This window comes from Hippopotamus amphibius, chromosome 7 (genome assembly GCF_030028045.1).
Source record: "Hippopotamus amphibius kiboko isolate mHipAmp2 chromosome 7, mHipAmp2.hap2, whole genome shotgun sequence".
NCBI classification, from domain to species: domain Eukaryota; kingdom Metazoa; phylum Chordata; class Mammalia; order Artiodactyla; family Hippopotamidae; genus Hippopotamus; species Hippopotamus amphibius.
The window spans coordinates 141,603,251-141,630,021 of NC_080192.1; the positions used below are offsets into that span (position 1 = coordinate 141,603,251).

Genomic DNA, 26,771 nt, shown 5'->3' on the forward strand with positions numbered 1-26,771 from the left:
GCAGCTCATCATAAAACGTTTAACAGTACTAAAAAGGATATAAGTAAAAAGTTAAACATGTTAAATTCTTATTCCTCACGAGATAATTAGTGGGGAATAGTAATAATTAGTGTTAATGCCCTTTTTTGGGGGGTGGTGGTATTAGTCTAAAAATCTTCTAGTAGCAGCTGTAATTTAAAATGACTGTGTTTTGCTTGTTTAGGGCCGGGTGGAGTGCTGGGACCCAAGGACACGTGGCAGGGTTGGCCAGTTAGACTGCGCCTTAAGTAGCGTCACAGCTGTTTCAGAGTAAGTAGAAGTGAATTTGCAGTTTAAATAGTCATCAGATTCTGATTTAAACAAATGTATCAATACTAAGTTAAAATCAGTTACTAAGGGATGAAACTCTTAAACATGTCTATCTGAGGTTGTGCTTTTGTGATTGTTTTATGTAAAAATCCTTTCCTGTGAAAGCTCACTAAGTGGGGAAGCCAGATGGAATTCCTTATTTATTTAGTTGCTTTGGAATTTTGTTAAAACAAATACACTGTAGGAATTTGTATTTCCCATTCTGTAGGATCTGGTGGTGGAAGCAGGAGTCCACCACTGCAGTTAACAAGCAAAAATATGTGCTTTGAATGCTAAGGTAGTGGGAAGCAACATTTTTGATATTTTCTTGTTTCTATTTGCCCATTCTTACACTTAAAATAATTAGAAAAGTAAATCACAGTTGGGGGATGAAAACCTCTAATGCTTGAATTAAGTAAGAACTATAAGCCCCTTTTCCTTTTCCCATTCACCAGAGTAGTTACTGTTGCGCTGTTTGGTACATACGTTTTCAGACATTTTTCTTTTTTCTTTTTTTTTTTAATTTGGCCCCACCATGTGGCTTTTGGGATATTAATTCCCCAACCAGGGAATGAACCCTGGCCCCCCTGTAATCAGCTTGGGAATGCCCTTTCTCTGGAGTCTTGTTATTCATGCAAGTGTCATTGTACCAGCATGTACTCTTCAGTTGGTCAGAAATGTATCTATAGTCGTGTCACATGGGAGGTAGAGTGTTGAATGGGTGGGCTAAGAGGGACTGTGAACCCTCTAAATTATTATAGAATTTTGTGTGATTTGCATTTTTCTGGAGGAGAGAAGAATTCATATAGTTCTTTCTTTTGAAAAAATCAGCTTTGTAAAGCATTCTTGACCTAGAAAAAAAGCTAAGAATCACTGAACCGGAAAGATATCTCTTTCTAATACATACATTTTTCCCTCTAAGTAAAGGAAAAATTAATTTTTTCCATTTTTTAATTATGACACCGTGAGTTTAGGAAATCTTTTCCGTGAGTATTGTTACTGAGTTTTATTAAAGTAATACCAGTGGATAACTTCGTTAATCATGATATAGAATTTAGTATATTAAACAATTTAAAAATGGAAAACTCATTCAACATTTGATTTTTTTGTTTTGTTTTAGAATTAGACTTTTTATTGTGAAATATACACATACAGAAAAACTCATAACACATTACTGTGCAAATTACAGAATTATGAGTCTACATTTGTTAATAGAATAAAGAGAAAATGCTTCTTAGTAGTCATCAAATAGGTATGAAAGAAAATGAATCAGAAACTTGTTTATCTTTAGAAAGTAGAAAATCAGTTTTAAGTGAGAGATATTTACCCACTCTCTAGGAAGCAAAGAGGTTAATTTTCTCTTACTCTCAAACATTAACTTGCGTTTGAATTAGAATAAAGAGACTTGCGTACAAACTCTGTCATTAATTGTTTCATCTTGTAAAGTCATTTAAGAAAACAGGCCAGCAGGAGTTATTTGCAGTATGTCTTAAGGTTATTTCTACTTTAAATTTAATGACTACAATAGAAGTAACATTATACAAAATTTCAGGAAGGGATGTGAAAAAATAATCTTAACTGTGGTCTTTAGAAACATGGGAGTATTTTTTCCTTTTTTTAATAGAATATTGATTCACAAACATTTTTAGTGGCCTCTTTTGTCCTTAGGGGTGAGGAATTTTTCAGCTGTCACGATGGAGGCTATTTTATTTATTAAATTTTTTAAATTATCTTGTAAGAATGATTTATACTTAGTATAAAAAGATACTAAGCAGTTTCAAAAATACACAAAAGAAAGTAAAAATGATTTCTGCATATGTACAGGCAGGTCTAATTTAAGTAACAGACCACTCTTGGTGCATGAAGCATGCTTTTAGTTTTTCACTAGTACACATCTGTTTACAATTCTATGATTATTTCCTGAGGGATGATATCAAGAGCTTGAATGTCTGGATTAAGCAGCATACATGTTCTTAAGGCTTTTGGTACCCATCGCTAAATTGCCTGACAGAAAAGGTAACATCAGTTTAAAGGTCTCCCTATGTGTACAGAGTGCACATTCTCCCGCCTTCCATAGCCCAAGGCGTTCATCCCATTATAGTAATACTAAAATGTCAGAAAGAGCCTGGGATATTGATTCAAAATATAGCTTGGTAGAAATAATAGCTAACAGTACTTTCTATTTGCTAGGTAGTGTTCTAAGTTCTTTACATATATTAACTTATTTAATAAAACAACAACAGTCTTTGATGTAGGCATCGTTTTGTATTTATTTTACAGATGAGGTGGTATTACCAGTAGCCTATGTAAGCTTTTAAGAATTATGTGGCAGAAGTATATTTATTTCTAGGGAAAGATGTTCCAAATATGCTGTTAAGTGGAAAAGCAAATCATACAGTTGCCTATAGAGCTTTATCACATTTTCATAAGAAAAACAATGAACTTACATGCACAGTCATTGGGAAGAAATCTGGATACGTACCAAAATGTTAAAAGTAGCTCTGCCTGCTGATTCAGTTTCAGGTGATTTTGTTTATTTTTTTATGCTTAGCTTTATTTTTTTCCTACACAAACATTATAAGCTGTCACCTCTGTTATTTGACATAGGTGGAGTTCTGGAAGGTGGAACCAATGCAGTCAGAGAAAGAAATATGTGTTAAATATTGGCTAGGGGAGGACTGGCATTTGTTCTTTGCAGATGATACAGTTGTCTGCCTGAGAAACCCAGCAGAATGAACTGAAAAACTATAAAAACTAATATGAGAGTTAAGTAAATTGGTTACACAATAAATGTACAAAATCGGTGGCTTTGATGTTTATCAGCAATATCCAGTTAGATACAGTGAAAAACAGTTCCCATTTTAACAACAAAAATTGTAAAATAGTGAGGAATAAACTTAATGACTATCTGAAGAAAAGGACAAAAGTTTATTAAGAAACAAAAAAGTGTGAATAAATGAGGGAAAATACCGTCACCACACTGAGAAATGATTCCAGAGTTCGTGTTGAAGAGTAGATGACTGGAAGTGAGGCGGACAAGAGGCCTTCAGGTTCCCTCGGATGCTTCAGTGCAGTTGCAGGCTGAGGCTTTAGGTGGCATAAGAGACCTGAGGATGCCAGCAGTCAGTGGCCTGGACTGAAGGTCCTGGTCGGAGGTCGTGGAGACAGTAGGTATTGAAATCAGGACTATGGCCCACTTCTGACCCATCTTCTAAGACCCTTTCCACTTCAGAGTGTACTCTTGGTCACTGAGTGAGAAGCATACTCCAGATTCAGGGCCATAAACATCCATCATTCTGTGACTCTTAGAGGTTCTGGGTCCCATTTGGAGACTAGTCTTTTATTTTAGCTTGGCATCACTAACTTTAAAAGTGAAAGTGGGGGGCTTCCTAGGTGGCGCGGTGGTTAAGAATCCGCCTGCCAATGCAGAGGTCACGGGTTCGATCCCAGCTCCAGGAAGATCCCACATGCCACGGAGCAACTAAGCCCGTGTGCCAAAAAAAAGAAAAAAGAAAAAAAAAGTGAAAGTGGGTATACAACCATGCCTGAATAAAAAGTTGTTTTCTCTTATGCAGAAAAGGAATGTTTCTGTAAATACCTTATCCTGGCTTAATCAAAATGAAAGACATTGTCATACTTTCAGTTGGTTTTACATTTTCAGAAACTTGTTTGTAGCTGCTTTAAGAATATTTCTTATAGTTTTTAAAGAAGGTAATCTACAGATTTTTAAAGGTAGATTACATTTATAAGTAAAAGTTATTTTTCATTTTAAGACTAGAACTGTGATTGTCCCCATTAGAATTGAAGTGAAGAGTAATAATGAATTTGTTTGGAAGGCGATTTGGCCATATATGCGTGGAACACGAATATTTTGCCTTTCAGGATAAACAGTTTACCAACGATCTCCGCTTTGAAATTTAATGGTGCCTTGACCATGGCAGTTGGAACATCCACAGGACAGGTAACTATGTTTAAGTGGGAAACTTCACACTTAAGTTACTATTTCAGAGGCATGTATTTATCATGGGAAACATCCCCATGCCTGTTCACTGTGGGAACAGAAGATGAGGCGTTATTGTTTTGGCCAGAGTGGAGAGGGTACTCAGAAGGCTGTGTTCCTTCAGTACCTTGAGAAATTCTGCTTTTGGCCTGATGGTTGGTGTGAGAGCTGAAACTACAGTGGGGTGTGCCTCAGGTGTTCTCTTGACCGTGGCTTAGAACAGCATTTTCTAGAGCATGTGGAGTAGAGTTCTGTAGTCAGACAAGTTTGGAATTCTCTGCATTCCTACTCTTTGAGGTTTATAGTACATTTAAATATATATTGAAGGCTCTGAGAATTCCTGTAGATGAGAAATGTGTTGAGTAAATATTTCCAAAATGTATTTGTCCAAGGAACCTTTGTTTTCACCCAGCACCATCACCCACATTCTGCGCAGTGAGTGGTCAGTGGGATATACCTCAGCAAACGCTAGTCTGAGGAGTACGCATGAAACAGCTTCAGAGGTTTAATTTCATCTTTTCTCTCTTTCCTTCAAGGCAGGGGCCACACACTTTTAAGTGTTTTGACCTTAGTCAATTGTGAACCCTGTTGCCAGTAGACTTCCTCCTGTGTCATCTGTCACCTGGGACTGAGATCCAACTTTACCAGGCCCCTTGCCTATCAAGACAGGGCTCAGAAGAGGGATCCCCCCCCCGCCCCAAAAGTCATAGCCCTGCCACCAGCGTCTGTCTTGACTCTCCCAGGACGGTCTTCATTCTGCTTGTTCTTGTTTGTGTCAGCTGCTATGACAGTGCCTGGTGCACAGAAGGCCCTCAGTGTGTATATTTGTTGAATTCACAAATGATACATATTCTTCCTTTTGGTTCCTTCCTTAATATATCCAAGTAGTCCTCAATCTTAGTGTGCCTAAAAACTGCTCTCAGGGTTGAATTCATAGGACCACATCCTGGAAGGGTGATTTAAGAGGTTTTTCTGGGGTGGTGTTGGGGGCTGACTTCAGAATCTTTGTACCCTGAGTGAGGGTGTTCATTGTGTTAATAAAAAGGTAATGAAACAAACGGCAGCCATTAAGTTTTAAAAGTTTCTTTTTAAGAGAAAATATTTAGTTTGTTTAAACAGAAATAACTTTTCTTTTCTTTTAGGTTTTATTGTATGATCTTCGATCTGATAAGCCATTGCTAGTTAAGGATCACCAATATGGGCTGCCCATTAAGTCAGTTCATTTCCAGGATTCATTGGATTTGATTTTGTCTGCTGACCCTCGAATTATCAAAATGTGGAATAAGAACTCAGTACGTATTTTTTGTTGTTGTTAAAATTACTTATTTGCCTATTTTTGTAATGTTTCTTTTCTTTCTGTTACCTTTTTTTGAGATATGTGAGTTCTTGAGAAAGAAGTACTAAGTATCCATTTGGGCACTTCATTGGAAGTCATTGGGATGGATAATATATCCAAAGTAGTGGATTGTTTTCTTCCTGTTAAGAAATTTTCCTATTTGCTAAAACTGGCATGCATTTTTTTATGTGTTCAGTTAGGTAGAGAGTAAATCATTGTTTAAAAAGAATTGATCCATGAGAAATCCCCTAGATTTTGAGGCTTTCTTACAACCTTAGGAAAACTTTTATGAGCTACTCCTAATCTTTCCATGTCAATATTATTATACATCTCAATTTCATACCCTTTGCCCATGTCAAACAATTGGATTTTAGATATGATACCTTTACAATAATTTCCTATAGTGTTTTTCTTAAAAACAATATTTTCTTCAGAATATTTGATGTTCTCTGCCCTTCTAAATGTCCTTTAAAAATTAACAAAACCCTGTGTTGTTGGTTCTAATCTGCTTTCTGTTTTTCCTTTTTCCTTTTAAAACCTCAGTATTTTGAGAGAGTAATAGTAAAAGGTTAGGTCATTCACAGGGAAAAAAATTCTTTCAGTTTAGCAATTGCTTTCAAGAGTCTTCGCATTTATTGATTTCAAACTTAGCATCTTTAGTTAAAAAGTGTTACTTTAAACGAAAAAACACTTCATTTTTGAGATGAAGCGGGTGGAGGACCCAGTAGCCTCAGCGTGAGTTGCGGGAGGGCAAGTGTCAGTCTTCTCTGTGGGGGCTGCCCGAGCTCCAGGCAGAGGTGCTGCCAGCAGCCCCATCACAGCTCAGCTGCTGGTGAGAATCCCTGGCTGCTTGGACCATCACTTTTTTAAAATTTATTTATTTATTTATTTTATTGGCTGTGTTGGGTCTTTTTTGCTGTGTGCGGGCTTTCTTTAGTTGCGGTGAGTCAGGACTGCTCTTCGTTGTGGTGCGCTGGCTCCTCATTGCCGTGGCTTCTCTTGTTGCAGAGCACGGACTCTAGGCGCGTGGGCTTCAGTAGTTGCAGCACATGGGCTCAATAGTTGTGGCTCATGGGCTCTAAAGTGCAGGCTCAATAGTTGTGGCTCACGGGCTTTAAAGTGCATGCTCAATAGTTGTGGTGCACGGGCTTAGTTGCTCCGAGGCATGTGGGATCTTCCCAGCCCAGGGATTGAACCTGTGTCCCCTGCATTGGCAGGCAGATTCTTAACCACTGCACTACCAGGGAAGTCCCACAGAACTGTCTTGACTGAGCCTCTAACCTCTTCTCACCATGAGCACAGGTTGGGGTGGCGGTGCTTGAAGGGAAGGCAGAGTCTCTCACCTGACATAAATGATGGAGACATTTCCATTTATTTTTTTATTTTTTTAATAAATTTATTTATTTATTTATTTATTTTATTTTCCGTGTTGGGTCTTTTTTTGCTGTGTGTAGACTTTCTTTAGTTGTGAGTGGGGGCTACTCTTTGTTGTGGTGCGTGAGCTCCTCATTGCTGTGGCTTCTCTTGTTGTGGAGCGTGGGCTCTAGGCACGTGGGCTTTAGTAGTTTCAGCACATGGGCTCAATAGTTGTGGCTCACGGGCTCTAAAGCTCAGGCTCAGTAGTTGTGGTGCACAGGCTTAGTTGCTCCACGGCATGTGGGATCTTCCTGGAGCAGGGATCGAACCCGTGTACCCTGCATTGACAGGCGGATTCTTAACCACTGCGCCCTCGACCATTACTTTTGTTTTTGATTTTCATTTTGTCAGCTCTCACAGTGTTGACCTTACTTAGCTCCCTTTCTTTTTCTCCTCTGGATCTGTTGAGATTCAGAGTTATCCTTGGATGTGTCCTGTCTCTCAAGCGCTGTTAGCTCCTGAGACCCTGTGTTAGGGAGAAGAGGGAGGGCTTCCGGCTATTCTCAATTCCTAGAAGAATTACCCTGACGATCACCCAGGAACCAACTGTGCTGCTCTGAATTGGAGGCTTTTGAGCTTTCTTAGGAACATTTGTGGTGTCTTAGGCTGGAATTTTCTCTGCTCTTTTCTGCTAATCCAGACTAGTTTACTTTAAAACAGTATTTCTTTTTAATACTACAAATGCAGACATTTTATTTTTGAAAGTTCATAACATGCTGGTGAAGCAGGAGTTTTCCTTGACCTGGCTTCCATCCTACCTAAACGTAATGACTTACCAATTTGGATGTGTCCTCCCAGGCCCTCTAACCACTGCATAGTTTTCCCTAACGTGGATTTCTATGAACTGTGGTACTTTTTCTTTTTTGTTCCATGCTATTATTTTTATTCCCATTTCCCCTTCCTTTTTCCTTCCCTCTTTCCATTTTTCGTTTCACTGGGAACTTGAGAGGGAGATAGCTGTGTGAGTTACATTGTTTGTCTTAAATTAGAACCTGGCTGCTGTTTTTCATTGAGTGAGAAATTAGTTTTCTAACTATTCCCCCCCACTTTGCCTTGGAGCCTCTAATAAGGGGTTAATAAATTCAAGAGCTGGCAGACATTCTCAGCATCAGTTCTTGAAATCATGTTGTAGTTGCTACAGTAAGTTTTATTTTGGCTTTGTCGTAATGACTAAATGCGCCTTCTGGACCAACACCCAAATTACTTGGTTTTGCCTGAGATGCTTTCCTTGTTTATCTTTCTCATCACCTTTTTCCACGCCCATCTACTTACCTTCTTTTTTTCTTTTACTTAATTTCTCTTCGTTTTTAAAAATGTGGCATATTTCCCTCCACATTTAAAACAAAAATATTTTACCCTTCACTGTATGATAACTAATGCCTTATATATTTGTAGGGTTTTGTTTTGTAAGTTATTTTACATTTGTTATCTTATTTGATCCCCTTACATCCTTGTGGCGCAGGTATGGCAGGTACCATCCTCTTTTACCACGTTGACCGTTTTCTTCTTTGGTTTCTTTGAGGACAGGTGTGTTTCCCAGATGATGAGAATTTTTTGAAGTTGACGTACAATTCTGTTTTAGACTTTACCCTTTCCTGTTGTGTAGACATTATCTTTAAAAGTTTGTGTTTATTTTCCCAAGAAAGTTACTTCTCCCCCTGACCCTCAGTTTCTTCCTCTCTAACATAATAGGATTTGATAAATTGATAAAACAAATTCTCTAAGATTTTGTGAACTTAAATTCTGTGATTTCAATTAGGTGATTTTATTTTTTCACATAAGCAAGGGTGTACTGTAGTTAGGTCTCCAGGTTATTTTCTGTATGTCACATTGCCAAAAGTTGTCTTCCTTTGACTATTTTAATACTTCCTTTTTGTTTACTCCTTTAGGGAAAAATATTTACTTCCTTGGAGCCAGAACACGACATTAATGATGTCTGCCTCTATCCCAACTCAGGTATGCAGTACGTAGCAACAAGCAAGATGAATCTAGGCTATGCTTTATAGGGTTTTAAACTCATTTTATTTCTTAAGACAGGGTTTGGCTTGGTTAGGACAATTCTTGGATATTGTATTTACTTGAAAAATTAAGAGCAGGAAGTGGTGTGGATGATTCAGAAAATGACACTCTCAGTGACTCAGTCCTCAGCCAGCCCAGCTATTAGTAGAAACTGGTAGCAGTCTATAGGTCGGTGGCAGGTGAGGTGCTATTTTAGTGTGCGCTTTAGCTCTTTTATGTGATTAGTAATCATGTGTAGAAATTGAGGTTAGGGATTTGGAGGATGCTGGAGTTGCCTGGGTGATGATACACAAGGCTCTTGAAGCCATGCATTTGGGATATTTTGTGTTGCAGGCTGTTCAGTAAATTACCTGGCAGTTTTCAAGATTTAACAATACCTTCAAGGCAAATCTGTGAAGAGTTTTGGGGAATGAGAAAATGAGAATACTTCCCACGCTCAGGCAGGGTTATGTTCTGAGGACGGACATACACAGATAGTTTCGGTGGAGGGATATAAGGCAAAGCAGGAAGAGTCCTGCTGTGTGTGTACCAACGGCACTGTGACGGCAGAGAGAAGAGGGTTCAGCAGAAGCAATGAGAGGAGATGTAGGAGAGATTTTTGTTTGCATTGAGCTTGGGGTGGTGGGTGGACTTGGGAGGTGAGGTGGTCCCCGTGAGAGGACAGTGTGAGAAGGGCAGGCAGGATGGGCTGGGACACAGCACGGTGCCCAGGGGAGCCTCATGAGCCGGAGCTGCAGGGGCTCTGGGAGGGATGGGGTGGGAAGCAGATGGCACCTGGGCGGCGGGGGCCCAGGAGTGACCCACGGAGTGGCTGGGCGCTGGTTGTGGTCAGGACCTATGCAGATCCTGCTTCCAGAAGGTGGTTCTGTCCACCAGGTAGAAAGGAGATCAGTTTTGAACTAAAATCAGCAGGAAGTGATACTCGAAGCTGAGATTGGGAGCACAGGAGAGAGAGCAAATTTGGAGAGAAAGCTTGTTTTCTTCTTTGAACATTTGAATACGAGGAGGCAGAGGAACAGTGGCAGTGTCTGGCAGAGGGTCTCCAACCTGGCTGCCCACCAGCAGCACCTGGGAGCTTTTAAAAAAGCACAGGACTTCCCTGGTGGTCCGGTGGTTAAGACTTCACGCTTCCACTGCAGGGGGCATGGGTTCGATCCCTGGTCAGGGAACTAAGATCCCACATACTATGCGCCACCCACCCCCGCCAAAAAAAAGAGTACAGATTGCTTGGCCCCATAGCAGGTGTGCTGACTCAGAGTGTCTAATGGGGAGAGCCCTGAAATGGGTTATTTTTCACATGCTTCCCAAGTGGTTGTGAAACCCTGTCCTGACCCACAGTCTCACCCCGGAAGCCACATCCAGTGCACAGTAGTTAATGTGGTCTTGAGAAAAGCATGTCTGCAGATGCAAAATGTTAAGACGTGTAAATAGAGGTTATCGCAGAAGTGGGAGTGAAGAGATGACCGGTGGGGAACGTGTGGAGAGACAGGAAGACAGTAGGACCTGAATCCGTTTAGAGGGAGATGAGAGGGAAGAGCCAGTGGAGATGCTTCTCAGGAGCAGACCGAGTGACTGTGAAAGAAACAGCAGTGGTTGAATCAGAGAGAAGTGATTTCTTGGGCGTTGCTCAGTGAGCATCACAGATGTGGAGGCGGAGGGAAGGCAGAGTCTTAAATGGTCCTTTGCTGCCAGTCTAAGTGGTCGCTGTAGTATTTATCCCTTAATCTTTTTATAACCCTATATAGTTAGTGGCACACTTTTTTTTTTTTTTCCCCCTATTCTTTTCCTTCTGTCTGTCTCTCTTACATTTTTGGAGGTGCGAAAACTGAGTCCTGTGCCCAGGGTCGGTCACCTGGCCAGCGTGCTTCAGAGCCAGCCTTCCCAGATTCTGGGGCCCGTGCTCTTTCTAGTTGCAGGGTGCTCTCCCGAGAAAGGTGAGAAATTCTGGCTGGTTGTAATTAGCTTTTCATCTGTGACCCTTGGGAGGATTTTATCATAATAGTGGGGGTGAGTCAAGTTGTGATGAGCGCAGGAATTAATTGCTGATGAGGATGCTGGGGTCCTAGTTTGAGAGTATTGAATGGTCTCAAATGGGGTCTGGGCTAAGTATTTACAAAGAGGAGTAAAATTAAATGAAGTTGGAACAAGGGTTTAGCTGCATTGAGGGAGTGGGTGTTTGAATGGTGCGTGAGAGAAAGGAGTTCTTGACCTGTGCTGATCGGTTTGGGAGCCCGCAGCCACCTGTGGCCACGGAGAACTTGCAGAGGGACTAATCTGAATTGAGATGTGCTCCAAGTATAAAATACACACCAGACTTCAGACTTTGTATGGAAAAAAAAAATGTGAAGTAGATCATTAATTGTTTATATTGGTTACATATCAAAGTGAAAATATTTTAGACTTACTGGTTAATAAAACACATTAAGGGACTTTCCTGGTGGTCCAGCGATTAAGACTGAGCTTCCACTGCAGGGGGCATGGGGTTCAATCCCTGGTTGGGGAACTAAGATCCCACAGGCCGTACCTGGCAAGGCCAAAAAATTAAAAAAAAAAAAAAAAAAATATATATATATATATATATATATACACCTTACCTGTTTAAAAACTTTTTTTTTTTAATGTGTCTACTGGAAGACCTTAAGTCACATATGTGGCTTGCATGGTATTTCTGTTGGGCAGGGCTGGGCCGGACTTGGAGAGCTTCAGCAGTTACGGATGCTGAGAAGGTGTGAGGTATTGAGAGTCAGCTGCCGGCACCGAGTGCGGCTTTGATCTCACCAGAGTAGAGACCTTCTTGTAGTATCAAAAGTACCGTTACCCCACCTAATAAGAAAGCAACCATTCCATAATAGTACCTTTCATTCAGCCCATTTTCAGATTTCCCTTTTTTAGCCTGTTTTTTGAAACTAGGATGTAACCAAGGTTGTGTATTACATTTAGTTATTGTGTCTTTTGTTTCTTTCAATCCAGAATTGTCTCCCATCCTCTTTTTTCCCTCTGTGACACTGAGTTTTCTAAGATCAGGTCTGTAGTCTCGTAGGATGTCCCCAATCCTGGATTCCTTTGACTGTTTTTCATGCTGTCCTTTAACTTGTTCCTCTGGCCCGTACATTGTTTTCTAAAATAGAAGTGAAATCTGATGGCTCAGTGAACCATAGGTTAAATATTTTGGACAAGGGTGGTGTTCAGGGCTGCTGGGATCTCCGTGTCACATCCCATCCCATCGGTCTTCCCAGAGTCAGTGAGGAGGAGTGTGGTGTCTCTGCTTAGGTGACCACCAGATCTCTCCCTTACAAAGGATGCTTTTCTGGAAGGTAGAAACTTTAAGATGATGTTTTGGACAGAGGAATGACTTTATTGTCTGGTAACTTACAAGAGGTTAATCAAACGCAAAAACTAGCCAAATGATTTATTTCATGAGCCGGCGAGCCCAGGAGGGCGGGTACCTCCAACTGCTGCTTTGCGGTCTGGACCCGTGTGTGGTTGGTTCACACGCCTTATTGTCTTTCCCTTGTTTTACGCTCCTTTCCCTTGAATGTGCTCTTTAGATTTTTTGCTTCATCACTGTGAGCTTAATCATATTTTAGAAAAGCTAAAGTGTTCTTTCTTTATCTCCTCCCTTACTCACTTTGGAGTAATTAAAGCCGAAGCACAATTGCTTGCTGGTTTGTCATATTTTTCCAATACTCAGGATGCTCAGGACATTGAGAAATGGTTCCGCCTTTGTGGCTCCTGGAGCTCCTGCTCTGGTTGCTCATTCAGCGTCTCCGCGTTGGGGGCGGCACTGCGGCCCCACGACCCCATCCCGCGTGCTTGCTGAGCTCATGGCTGCCTGAGCCCCGCCCCAGCCTGTGGAATCAGGATCACTGGTTTCAGAACCACTGGTAGAAGGCAAAGGAGATTTCCGCTTAGAAAGGCCTAATTCAGGCTTCATAATTACACAGATGACCCAGCCTGTTTCTCACCTGCCTTTAGGGCTGCTGGAGGCGGTCTGTACTATTAGATGTGAAGTGGCCTTTTGTTTTGTCCATAGCCTCTAAACGCACAGAAGTAAGCTGTCGCCCGTAAGTATCCCTGGTGCCGTGTGTAGTAAAATCACAGGCTCCATACCTACATCAAGAGTAGACCACACGGGAAGAAATGTCCTGTCCTTTCCCCTCCAGCACAGGGCAGTTCCCACAGCTTGTCTGCTCTGAGATGGTCAGGGCCGTAACCCCATGCCCTGTGTTTCTTTGCAGCGCTTCTCAAATGTATCTGGTGAAGGACCAGGGTTTTGTTTTTGGTTTTGTTTTTAAATTTTCAATCCATTGCAGAATGATACTTGTGTAAAATATTTAAAAAACTAATTACTGGAAAAAGGATCACGCATTTGGATCTTGCTGCAATGTCGAGTTGCTATAAAGGTTTCTAGATTCTTCAATTTCTACACTTATCTGCCAGCTTGGTAGCAGTTTTCAGACTGGCCCTGGGAGCACACTTTGGGTAGTCCCGGCTTGAGCATTGTTTCTGATTTTGAACTGTGACCTTCAGTGAGTCCTTAGCCCCCGAATTGTTCTCTGTGTGTTTCCATTTCTGGGGAGGACCCTGTGGCCTCGCTGAGGACACTGTATCCTTTGCTCTACTGTTTCACCCTGGGGGTGTGTTGTCTTGACCCTCAGTTCAGATGATCTTTGCCTTCTCTTTCAAAGTTCATATTTTTATTGTTGAAACCATAATAAATGTGAATATAAAGGCAATTTAAAGGAAGAACCATAATCCCACAATCTCTTCACAAGTATTGTTACTTTTCATTAGAGAAATTCTTGTTATAGAAATCATGTGTTCATTGTTTTAAACTGTACTCACATATCATTGTCCTTTGCTTTTCAGTTTGACATTATATTGAAAACAGTTTTCATGTGGCTGTGTGGTGTTTATATCTGTGCATTTTAATGGTTTATTTGATCGCGCAAGGATTTTCATTTTATCTTAGTTGTTGTTGGAGTTTGAGAGTCCTATGTTACACAGGCTTTGGAGTCAGTACAGTATCAGCTACTCTACTTACTAGCCACGTGGTGACCTTGCGCACATTATCTAACTTTCCTAGGCTACTTTCTTATCTATGGACGTAGACTGCCTGGCCCGGTACTTCACTCTCTTCTCTCTTGCCTGTGGTCATCTTAATTTCTGCTGAACTAATTCTTTCACTGGTTTGACTTTTCTCCTTCTTTCTTGTTAGAAACTTCTAGTATTCTTTGGGCTTTGTGAGGTTGTTTGTTTTTTCATTTACAATTGGTTTCAGTCCTGACCTTCCCCGCTTTCATTTTTTAGTGAGTCGGCTTGTGTCTTTGTCATACACAGCCGAGTAAGGTCCTGTTCATTGTAGGAAACAGTCTGCTGCGTCCAGTCTGACTTCTTCTGTGTAATTAGATTAGAGCCTTTTCTGAGGTTTGCTTGGTAGGTGTGGTTGTGTTTCCTTGTAGAATGTTCACTGTTGAATGTTCAGAGTTGAGCCAGGCTTAGGGGATGTCTTTGTTGGGAGCCTTCTTTTTGGCCGTAAAATGTTTCTTCAATCCCCACACCTTCCTCTTTAATCCTGTCTAAATGTCTAGGAGGAGTTTTGACAGTGCCGTTAGACCTGGGAAGCACAGATCAGTGCATTCGTTTCTTCCTGTCGTGACTTCAGTGAGCAGTTGTTTCCAGGGCCAGAAAGGTGTCCAGGTGAAAGATTTTATAGAGGCCACAAGCTATGAAAACATCTCTGATTTTTGTTTTGCTTTAACTTAAACATACATTCTTGTTTTCCTCAACTTCACTGTGTGCTTGTGGATGTTTTCATGGTGTGTGTATGTATTTTGGTGAAGCTTGGTTCTGGTTCAGGACTTTGGAGTTTATGTGTGTGACGTGGGCCTGCTGGGAGAGCGTTGCATTCCTGCTTTCTGGTTATTAGTGGACCTCATCTATCTCAGCACTGTATTTCTGTTAATAGCAGTAAATATCATCACTTTAACAAGCTTTTGTATTAACAGAAGAGCTGCAAAAAGTACTTTTTAAATCACATAATCAAATCATTGTCCTTAACATTTGGTGTATTTAATTATGATTATGTGGTCTGATAATCCAAACATCTGCCCTCTTTGGATTCTTCTATGCATGTTACAAGTAGATTTTTAAAATGAATATAATTTGATATGTAAAAGTACTTAAAAACAAGAGCACTTCACACTCTTGAATGCAAATTTTTGCTTGAAAATTCTCTAGCTTGTGATGGGACACAGTACATTTGAGCTTTATTTTTTTTGATCTGTAAAATAAGGATAATATTCTTTACTTTAGAGAGTTGTTGCGTGTTCACTAAGATAAAGTATGGAAAGTGTTTCATAAATTATAAAGGACCCCTCAGGTGGTTGCTGATTCCACTTTTATGTAAGTGCATCCTTCTGGAGCAGGGGCTCTGAGGATTGGAGCTGCCTTTAGACACTTGGGGGAGGAGTGGGCTGCAAATGTGGCAGAGAAGCAGACAGACACAGCTGAGCGCTCTGGTTCTGTGCCGAAGCAGAATGGATTTGTTCATTACCGTTTTGCGGGGGTTGTCAGGAAACCATTATTGAATGCACAGGGGGGTCCCTCACTTCATTTTTACTTTTTTAGAATGCAGATCCCCAGACTAAGTTATTAACCACTCTCTCGGTTGAGTCTTGAAATTCCCTTGTGAGTGAATCATCTGGTGTAGTAATGTCTGTTAGATTCTACGTGGGGCTTTTCCAGCATAGCTACACGTGGCACTCCCCTTAAGCCATTTTGTTTCCTATTAAGGTGTAAAGTTTAATTCAAACATTAGGAACTACTTTGCTGTGCCATTTTGTGGGAAATACTTTACCTTGGTTCTTTGATTCCTGATTAACAGAAAGAAACCTTTCTTCTCGACTTCATTATTATTATTTATTACAATAAATAGTGCATCAAAACTACATTTTCTTTATGTGTCCGAAGCTTAAAACTTTCCCCGTTAAAAATGATGGCAAACTTTATCTAGACCCAAGCGCTTCCTGGTGGAACCTGCTGGGTCACTTAGCGTGTACAGCCTGAGTGGTTTGCAGATGGGGAAGCTGGTCTTTCTGACACTTAATGTGCCCCATCTAGGGGGGTCAGGGACCACAGCCCACAGCCTGACTCCTAGGGGGCCTGGCTGCCCATCTGGCTCTTCTGCCGGACGCCGTGTTCTGAGCACCTCACCCATTTCAAAGTGTAAAACAAGTAGAAAAGGGTGCTTTTCTTTTCCCCATGTGTTTACCTTTGTCATTGTGTTTATTTTTAGGAATGCTTCTTACCGCCAATGAAACCCCCAAGATGGGCATCTATTACATTCCGGTAAGTCATACAGCAAGGGGCTGTGATAAAAATAGGATAAGGAAAGATACTGTATTTTTAAACTGGCTGTGTCCAGGGACTTTGGGTCTGCATGTGGCTGTGTAAATTGGACACAGTGGCTCACTTGTCAATTCACTGTGCTTCCTGGAGCCAGTAAAATAATGCTTAACCATTCTTTTATGGGAAACGACTTAATATCCCATTAAAATAGTAGAAATTCGTCTTTATTCTTCAGATTTACATTTGTTTTTTGTTTCAAAGTGTTTCAGAGTCTTAAACTTTCAGCTGCTGGTGATCAAGAGACCTAATCCTCTAAACTAAGAGTCTAGTACTCTCCTGTCATCTCATTGTAGTTCATGTCTTTTAAAAATGAATTTATATAAAAGACAGTATCTTTGGTTGCCATGGTCAGTGATGATATGCAGTTTACAGTCTTGTCCCTGTTTTTCTTCCTTAAAGAATTCTTCTGTTACATATGCCAGAAGCTTCCCTACCTTCACCTAAACAGAAAAGCATATGGTACAAAGTTGGCATTAGATTATGGTCAGCAAACATCTCCTTTTCTGAGATTTGGGGAGAAGAGCTTGAAGGGTGTTTAAGATCAGTTGTTTAGGGCAGTGAATGCTCTACCATCACTGTTAGCCACCAGTTATGAAAGTTCTTTATATTTACGATGGTTTTTTGAAATAGCTCCACCATGTGTGTATTTCCAAAAAAAAAGTATTCTGGTTGATGTTGACTTTTTGTGGTTTTAAGAACCTGGTATGTTGTTGAAAGTACTTTGAGATGTTTCTTTTGATTGATAGTGAAATGAAGGCCATTCAAACAGCAGCTTTTCCATTTTCCTAAATTGTCATTTGTTCCTTTTCTCCCCAGACTTTCACAGATACTGCTTTCATATTCCTATCAGTTTATATATCTTTGTCCTCACTGGATCAATAACTGTTTACTGATTGTCTCAACTGTGTGGCAGGCACAGTGTTGCAGGTTGGCAGTATAACAGTGTATAGGGCACTGCCCCTTTCTTCAAGGAGTTCATTATCAGGGAATAAAATGAGAAAGTAGACAATTTCCAGTCAGTGTGATGAGTGCTATAACAGAAGTAAGGAACCCATTGTGGGGCTGGAAAGTGGTGGGAAGTGTGGAGGATACTTGGAGAAGCCTTCCCAGAGGAACTGATTTCGAAGCAGAGACCAGAGGCTGGTTCTGTCTCCTGGATGAAGAGGGTGGGGTGCCGAATGGGAGAAGGATCTTGGAAGTAAAGGGAACACTGTGTGCAAAGATCAGAGAGAAGGTGACACACATGGACGAGCATTAGTGCTAGAGGGATGGCGGTAGCTCGGGCTGAAAAGGTGCTCTGCAGCCCGGCTGTGAAGGTCTTGTAGGCCGGGTGTGGTGGCACAGGGCAGGCAGTCCTGGAAAAGTTGTCAGTGGGAGAGTATGATATGATCAGATGTGCATTTTTGAAGGATGATTTTGGCTGCCACCAGGAGAATGGATTCGTTAGGCTCCAATCTGGAAGCAGCAAGACTAGGCTGTAGCAATCTACAGGAGGGATGATGGCCCCTGTGTTACCTTTGCCAGGCCTCCCTTTTTAGTAGTTGGAGCTTTGGGGGTCCTGGGGTAATTTGAGAGAAGTCTGATCTGGCGGGCAGTGATTTCAGGGGTTTATTATCCTTGAATAGCCAGGTGGCGTGTCTGGAGGCGTCCGCTGATGCAGACTTGTCCATCACGAGAAGAGCCTTCTCTCAGTCCAGCGTTAATAGTCTTCGCGCCGTGTCAGCCCCTCTGGGGACGTCAGGGGAGGCACCGTAAATCAGCTTGCCCCCTACCCTTCTCCTCCTAGGGGAGGCCTCTTTCCATCTTCCTGTCAGCAGTGCTTCCTCTGTTGTGATCTTCAGCAGCTGCCTGTGAGGTGTTGATATCTTGAATGAAAGAGCCCCTCCTCATGTCAGAAGTGTGTAGAATCCACCAGTGGGAGGGGAGAAAGCGCCCTGAGATAGAGTGTGGAGGCCGCACCGGGGGTCTGCTCAGCTGATGAGCAGCTGCGGGCTGAGAGCCCTCCGTGTGGAGCCGGGGAGGGCAGTTCTGAGTACTTTTGTGGGAAGGCCATCTTACCAGCTTGTGCTAGCATGGTGGCAGTGGGGACAGAACTGGAAAGATTGTCACGGTTGTAAGACAGGCTTGGTCATGGATTGGAAGTGGGGAGGAAGGGAGAGGAAAGAACCAAAGGTGACAGCGCTTTCTGCTTGGTAAACAAGTACACGAGGAGGTCCCTCCCTGCATCCAGGAGGAGAAAAGGGATGAGAGACTCTTAGCACTGGAGGAAACCCTATTCCCTTCTGCTTCTCTGGATCTGTTTCTCAGAGTGGGCTTTTTTGTTCCAAGTTCTGGGAACTTTAATTTGCATGCATGAGGGGGGCCAGGTGCTGGCGAGGTGATGAGAAACTGCTTTCTTGACAAATGTTAGCTTATCTTGTAAGATCTTTTTAGTTTCATCTCTGTAGCTCAGATTTAACCAAGCACTGTGAAGAAGAACCCAGGGGCGGGTGCCAGGCGACCGTGCGTGCGGGGAGTCAGGGCAGGCGACCATGCGTGTGCGGGGACAGTCAGAGCAGGCGACCGTGCGTGCAGGGACAGTCAGGGCAGGCAGCTGTGCGTGTGGGGACAGTCAGGGCAGGCAGCCGTGCATGTGCAGCAGTCAGAGCAGGCGACTGTGCGTGTGGGGACAGTCAGGGCAGGCAGCCGTGTGTGTGGGGACAGTCAGGGCAGGCAGCCATGCATGTGCGGGGACAGTCAGAGCAGGCGACTGTGCATGTGGGGGCAGTCAGGGCAGGTGACTGTGCGTGTGCGGACAGTCAGGGCAGGCAGCCGTGCGTGTGGGGACAGTCAGGCAGAGTTGTTCTTGCCTGGCTGAGCGTTGGGCTGCAGCTGGTACATGAGTGCCCCCTGAGCTGCCTTTCTGCCCTGCTGCCTGGAGTGCAGTGAGGTGTTACAGGGCCTGCTGTCTTTGCTTGGAACCTGTTCTTTGTGACAGCCATTCAAAATGAGGAGAGCCCAGGGGTCTGAAAGCCTGCCATCTTTCATAAGATTTTATCAAACTCACCAAGTTGATATTTGGCACAGAGGTTTATTTGAGGCCTATAGAAATAGAGAAGTGTGTGTTTAATGTATAATTCATGGCAAATACAGGAGCTTTGGACTGTGATTTGTATTATTAATACATCTTATAAACCAGATATAAAAACTCTTTTTTTCCCTGCTTTGAGGCTGTGCTAAAAATGAAGACAGCTTAATGTTCTTTTAGCTTGTTAATTTTTACCTTTCTGCCTGATACCATCTTTCCTGAATACTTGAAATCTTTTCAGATTAAATGCAAATTCCTGATTTATATACTCTGTCACTTACATATCCCAACAGCTAACGAGTCTTTTATGAGCAAACGGATTTTCTCCAGCCCTTTCCCTATTTTCTCAGTTCTCTCTCTTTTTCTCCCCTCAGAGACCAGGATCTGTTATTTTGTTTGTTTATTTGCTTTTTAAATTCCAGGGCCTAATTCAGCTGCAGCTTTCAGGACTAATGCCAGAAATAGTTTTTCAGGTTTGCTTTCCTCTGAAATTAATTTAATCGCAGGTTAGTTCTTCGTAGTTAAAACCTTTGGCAACTGTGTAGACTCCAGAGGGAATCCAAGTCCTGTGGCCCCAGCCCAAACCTGCCAGCGTGCTGAGTACTGTTTCTGTAGGAAATGCTTCTGGGCTTCACGCCCCCGTGGGTCACTGAGCTCCGGAGACCACTCATGACGGGCCAGTTGATGGCTTGCGTGCTTGATAATGTATGGGTGCATAAACTGGAGAAGAAGAGAATTATGTGATTAGGAAGCTATTTGAATTAGAAGAAGAAATCAGTTGATTAAGGATATATGGTTTGTTTTTTTGGTTTTGGGGGTTTTTGGGGGACGTATAAATTTAACCGACTATAAAGATTATATGCAGGCCTTTCTCACCATCTGAGATGGCCCACACTCTGTCTGTGGAGTGTGTTTCTCTCTAAATAAATCCACTTCTTACTATCAAAAAAAAAAAAAAAAAAGATTATATGCAGTGTCACTAAACCCAGCTGTCAGTATTGGCAGTTAGGTATTTTATTTTAAAACATTTCCTTAGGGGAAAAAAAAAATGCTAGTTTTTTTTTTTTTTTAAGTATGTATGTATGTATGTATGTATGTATGTATTTATTTACGGCTGCACCGGGTCTTAGTTGTAGCATGTGGGATCTTTCATTGTGGCATGTGGGCTTCTCTCTAGTTGTGGTTCACGGGCTTAGTTGCCCCGTGGCACGTGGGATCTTAGTTCCCCTACCGGGAATCTAACCCACATCTCCTGCATTGGAAGGCGATTCTTAACCACTGGACCACCAGGGAGGTCCCCTAAAGTACTAGTTTTTATTGAAATGTTTTTATTCTTTGTAATGTATCAACAAAATGTATTAAATGTTTTAACATTTACTATTTAATTTAAAATTATATTTTAAATTTGGAAAGTACTTTTGGAGCCAGAGTACGTGCAAATAGAGTAGAGTTAAAAACATAAAGGGTTATATTTAACTTGTATCAGTGCTTCTGTTTCTTTTAAGAAATAGCACTTGAACTTATCCAGCATAGTGCATGAAACCTACGGAAGTCTGTCTTTGCAAAGAGAGATGACTACATATTAGGCACAAAATCTCAAGAATGCTTGCTTCATTTAGTTGTAACACACACACACATATCCTCCCAAAGGCATGTGAAGCCAAAGGAAGTGCAAAAAAAATTAGTGAAGTTTAGCCATATTTCATGAAATGTAATAAAATATTCAGTCTAATGAATGTCTTTAAGTCTCTTCACTTCAGTGAGTTATCACTCACCAACCTGAAAGATCTGCAAAAGAGCCACGGCTTCCAGATACCATTGCTAGGTTCACTTGCTCCTGTTCAGAGGGGTTCAGTCTGGTTTAGATCAGACAGCTGTGCTTCAGCCCTCAAGGAGACAAGAGGTCAGTGAGCGCCGCCTGGTTTGGGGGTGGTCAGAGAGGTGCTTTTCAAATAAATTTATGGTGTTTGGAAGTCAGTTTTAGAGAAGTGGCATGAAATATTTTGTACTAAATATATGGATATTTGCATTCAGGCAGATTTTGTTTTTGTTGCTCAACAAAGAGTTAAAAATGGGTATCATAATCTTTTCAGTGGTTTTTCTCTATGCGCTTCTGTGACTAAAAGAAATTTAAATGTGAGCAGTTTTGACTGCTTTGTCTGGGGTGACCTGAACTTGTTAGTCTGCTTCTAAACTCAGCCACTGTATTAGATTGTCCATTATCGAGGTATTTCTGGATACTTTTTGATCTCTCTGTTACATGGCCTCCCTCAAGAGATGGCATCTTTAACGGGGATGTTAAAGGCCAGTATTTGGAGTATCACTGCTTGGGTATGTCTTGGCATAATTTTCCAGAAGGCTTAAGAAGGTAGTTATGTAGTGCTTTCTAACAGTTATTCCTTACTTTCACCTCTGAAGCAGATAACATGTTTTTATCAGCTGTCCAAATTGTAAATATGTTATTTTAGTTTAACATTAGATTTGACAGTATCTTATAGATATTTTTGTCTCCTTTTTATATAGGTATTATCTTTCCCATTTTAATTTTAAAGTTTAGGGTTAGAGACTTGGTCTTTTTTTTTTTTAACGTTTATTTTATTTATTTTGGCTGCGCCAGGTCTTAGTTGTGACGCATGGACTTCTTAGTTGCGGCATATGGACTTCTTAGTTGCGACATGCAGACTTCTTAGTTGCAGCATGCAAACTCTTGGTTGTGGCATGTATGCAGGATCTAGTTCCCCCACCTAGGCCCCCTGCTTTGGGAGCGCAGAGTCTTAACCACTGGACCACCAGGGAAGTCCCTTGGTCTTCTTTTGGTCTTATGATCACAGCACACACCCAGGGGCAAAATGGTGAATGAAAAGTTTGTCCCATGATCTCTGGAAACAACTCAAACAGCAGAGAGAATTTTAGCCAACAGAGAAGGTTCTGCTTCTCCTGGAGAGTCAGTTACACAGTCAGTTACACAAACGGTCAGACACTCTTGCTCCTTCAAAGTATATCTCATATGCAGATCACTTAACTTTATCTCTAGGTAGCATTAGACACAGTTGACCAGGCTGTGCCTGGCTTCTAGAACACCACATTCTCCTGGTTTTCCTCCCATTGCCCAGTAGGCCCTTCCAGTTGGTCTTCTTTGTGGCTTCTCCTGCTGGCATGGCCCAGTGCCTGGCCCTGAGCTCTCTTCCCTTGACCCACATGTTAGTGAACCCTGGGGCTTAATCCTTGTCTCTTTGTTGATTCTCCCCCCAGGGAGCTCATCTGTCCCCAGGCTCTGTAAGGCATCTGCATGCTGCTGACTTCCAAATTTCTGTCTCTAGCCTTTCCTTCCCCTTGGAGCTGCAGTGTTACATATCCGCTGGTCTCTGGCTTCTCCACTTGGATGTCTAATTGGTGCATGGTATTTAATGTGCACACAACAGAAGTCTTGATCCCAGCTCCCCACCCAACCCACCCCTGCCTGCCTCCCATTTCAGCAGAGGCAGCGTTATCCACTCAGTTTCTAGGCCCAGAGCACGGGCACTGCCATGTTTCCTCCACCCCTCTTCACGCCTCCTCATCCAGTCTATCCAAACATCACATCAGCTCTTTTTCCAACATTGGTTCAAATCCAGCCATTTTTGTGTATTTCTGCCCATACCACTAATCTGGATTACCTTAGTAGCCTCTTAACTGATCTTTCTTCTTTCACTTTTGTCTCTCTTGCATTCTGTTTTCCATACAACAGCCAGGTTGATTTAAAATATAAATATAAAAACAAAGAAATCAGTGCCAATCACTCTTCTTAAAACCTTGTGAAGGCTTTATTTTGCTCACTGTAGCACCTTACCTCCTATCTTAACTTAAAATGTCCTACAAACAGGAAAAAGCTAAAACACCAGAGTCTCCATTTTCTCTCACCTATCAGAGAAGAGATCTCTGTAAACCATTTATCCATTTACAGAGACCATCAGATGGTTAGAGCATCAGACCCAATCCCCAGTCATTGCTGCCGGCAAGGGGAGTAACTTATAGGCCATAAAGGAACCAAAACCCAAACACAAAGTTAGTGGAGAGGAAAATCAAAGTTAGAAAAACAGAGTCAGTGAGGTTCTGCTGCCCCTTTGGATTCATTAGGAGCCAAGGAAAAAAGCTGTGCTTGGCTGTACTTTTCTGGTGATGATGTTTCCCTGACCCTGTCGGATGAACTCATTGTGCGTCTTGGTGAGACCTCTAAAACTGTTAAAGGATAATTTTCAGAAAAATGTGAACTTGTGATTTTCACATAGATATCAAGTGAACACATGTTAAAAATTTCATTTAGTCTATTAAATAAGGATATCAGCGCATGTCATCAAAGGTGAAGTCAAAAATAGCACAGATTTACGTGGAATAAAGTGATATTGACTTGGGAATGGGCAAATGAATAGATTGACTTTTCCGAAGATATGGAGGGTTTTCTGTCCAGGACAGATTGCATTTGTGTGACCATAGACAATTATCTTGCATTGCTGTCAGTTACCTACAGTTTACAGAGTTGTAAAATATCTCCCATGGAATCAGCATCAGATAATCTCTAGACCAGGGGTTTGGTAAATTTAACACCTAACTAAGCACCAGCTGCTTGTTTTTGTAAGCAAAGTTTTCTTGGAACACAGTGCACACATTCATTTCTTACATGTTGTCTGTGGCAGCTTTCTGACTAAAAAGGCAGAGTTGAGTAGTTATGACAGAAAGACTCAATGGTTTGCAAGCCCTAAAATCTTTACCTGGTTGTTTTTGGTTTTTTGTGTTTCTTTTTTTAATTAATTTATTTATTGGCTGTGTTGGGTCTTCGTTGCTGCACATGGGCTTTCTCTAGTTGCAGTGAGCGGGGGCTACTCTTCATTGTGGTGTGCGGGCTCCTCATTGCAGCGGCTTCTCTTGTTGCGGAGCGTGGGCTCTAGGCATGTGGGCTTCAGTAGTTGTGGCACATGGGTTCAATAGTTGTGGCTTATGGGCTATAGAGCTCAGGCTCCATACCCAGCCCAGGCTCAAACCTGTGTCCCCTGCATTGGCAGGCGGATTCTTAACCACTGTGCCACCTAGGAAGTCCATACCTAGTCATTTAAGAAAAAGTTTGTGGACCCCCACTCTAGGTTATGTGTAGCTTTCCATTGAACACAAAATTTTCCTTATATGTATTTATTTATTTATAAATTTATATAAATAATAAGTATATTAATAAATTTATAAATAGGTAAATATACCTTTCCTCATTACAGTATAAAACATGGACACAGGGATATTGTTTTGCTCTTTTTCCATGTTATAGTCCCAGCACCTAAAGCAGTGCCTATTACACTATAGACATTCAATTAATAGGTGCTGAAAAATTGATAAAACAAATACATATGAGAGTAATCTGATAACTGTAATTAGAAGAATCTTAGATAATGGTTGTATATTTTGACAGTGGCTGGTTTGCAATGATGTTTAGCTGTTATTATACCAAATTCAAATTTCACATCTGCCCTTTTCTGCTACCATTAGTGAAATTAAAAAGTGGTGAACATGACTCATAAGTGCTAGACTATAATTTTTATACAATAGAATAAGGATCAGTTCCTTTGCTCTGACAGTATGTTCTCATCAGCAGGATCAGAGAATCTTGGGACGATGCAACCATTGTATTTGGGAATGCTGAGAGATTTCTAAAAGAAATGCCTTGTCCAAAAGATTTAATAGTGGTGCTGTTAAGAGGATAAACTCTTTCCTAGAAAAATACAAAAGGAGAATATGAAAGTAAGAGCATTTCGCTTTTGTTGTACCTTTTTTTGAAACTTGTGGGAAAGTTGGCTTTGCATCTGGGATAGGATGGACTTAACGTGTTGTAAAGGTTGGAAACAGTGCCATCGTTTTTCTTCCCCTGCGTTAGCTGGAGCTGCTGGACATGCTGTGCGTGCTGCTCCCTCAGATTGGCTTTGAATCTGGACCATTGATCCATTTCAATTCGAGGCCAAGGCTGAAGGCTTTTATGTTTACTGATTTGATACCAGAGATTCCCCAGAGGTGAGGTCTCTTCGACCCACTAGTGTGTGCTGAAATGGCCCTGAATATGTTAGTGTCCACGTTGATCCTGAAAGTGATGGATCACGCTTTCTCTAAGATGCTCATTTAAGCAGAGAGCTGTTAGACATATGTAATTTTGTTAGAAATTCCTATTTTCTAGTGCCAGTTGCAACATATTCTCTTGGTTTAGGGAGGTAGTACCAGATGCAAAGAAAACTGTCCTCGGGGGAATTTGCCAACATACAAAGGATGTACAAGACAGAACATAAACTGGGACAAATAGTTGCTGAAGGGTTTTTCAACATGCTGCGAAGGAACAAGGGAAGCTTTTGAAGCGCAGAACACTAGGGCAGGAAGGGAACTTTGAGGTCATCTAGTCCAGCCCCTTAATTTATAGCTGAGGAATCAAGTCATTTGTTCAAGGTCAAATGACACGTTGGTCACTGAGCTGGATCTAGAAGGCATTTCTTAAGTCCATGTTGCTTATGGAAGGAATTTCAAAATTAGTTTGACCTGAGTTTGAATACCAGCTTTGCCACTTATAAATATGCTGACCTCAAATAAGTTACTTGTCCTGAGCCTTGGTTTCTTGGGGCACAAAGGAAGAATGCTGTTGTAAGGCAGCTGTGTGCAGTAGCTACGTACTCAGCCATTCATCTTGGTGCTTGGTGCCTGATGGAGGTTCAGCTGATTGTTGCTGTCACGCTTTGTTTGCAGTGAGTGAAATTTGACAGCTCCAGTGTCACAGAGTACTCCGTGTATTTTGCATTATGTGGACATGGGCTTTTATATAGCTTTAGCTCTTAGGAGGAATGTGATATTGAGCAAAATAAAGATACACCGAAAAGGTTGTGACAGAATCGTAGGTGTGAGTGAGTAAAATGACTTGAGAAATATGACTTGAGATTGTTCAGTCTGTTACAGATCATACAAAACAGAGGTTGAGAAAGAACTGTTTAATACCTTTGGTTTTGCCGTTAGTTATTGAAATAGAAAGCATGGATGAAATCTGGTTGCTTAAATTAAAAACCTGATTTTTAAAAGTGAAGTCCATTTCCCCACATTATATCATCAAAGCACACTCTTTATAGAAAGCAGCAAATAAAGACGAATAGAAAACTCATTCTCCCATCACCCAAAGAGAAACACATTTTACCATTTGGCTC

General features: G+C 41.5%; 1 protein-coding gene across 2 annotated transcripts in view; it reads left to right on the forward strand.

The window, feature by feature from the left end:
• NOL10 (nucleolar protein 10) overlaps positions 1-26,771 on the forward strand; it is a 96,504-nt gene that overhangs the window by 19,776 nt on the left and 49,957 nt on the right. The window contains exons 9-13 of one of the 2 annotated variants that reach the window (XM_057741007.1): positions 203-288; positions 4,210-4,288; positions 5,470-5,619; positions 8,969-9,035; positions 16,396-16,448. In XM_057741007.1, coding sequence (XP_057596990.1) covers positions 203-288; positions 4,210-4,288; positions 5,470-5,619; positions 8,969-9,035; positions 16,396-16,448 — 435 coding nt within the window. The remainder of the gene's footprint in view (positions 1-202; positions 289-4,209; positions 4,289-5,469; positions 5,620-8,968; positions 9,036-16,395; positions 16,449-26,771) is intronic. The other variant, XM_057741006.1, reaches the window with a different exon arrangement.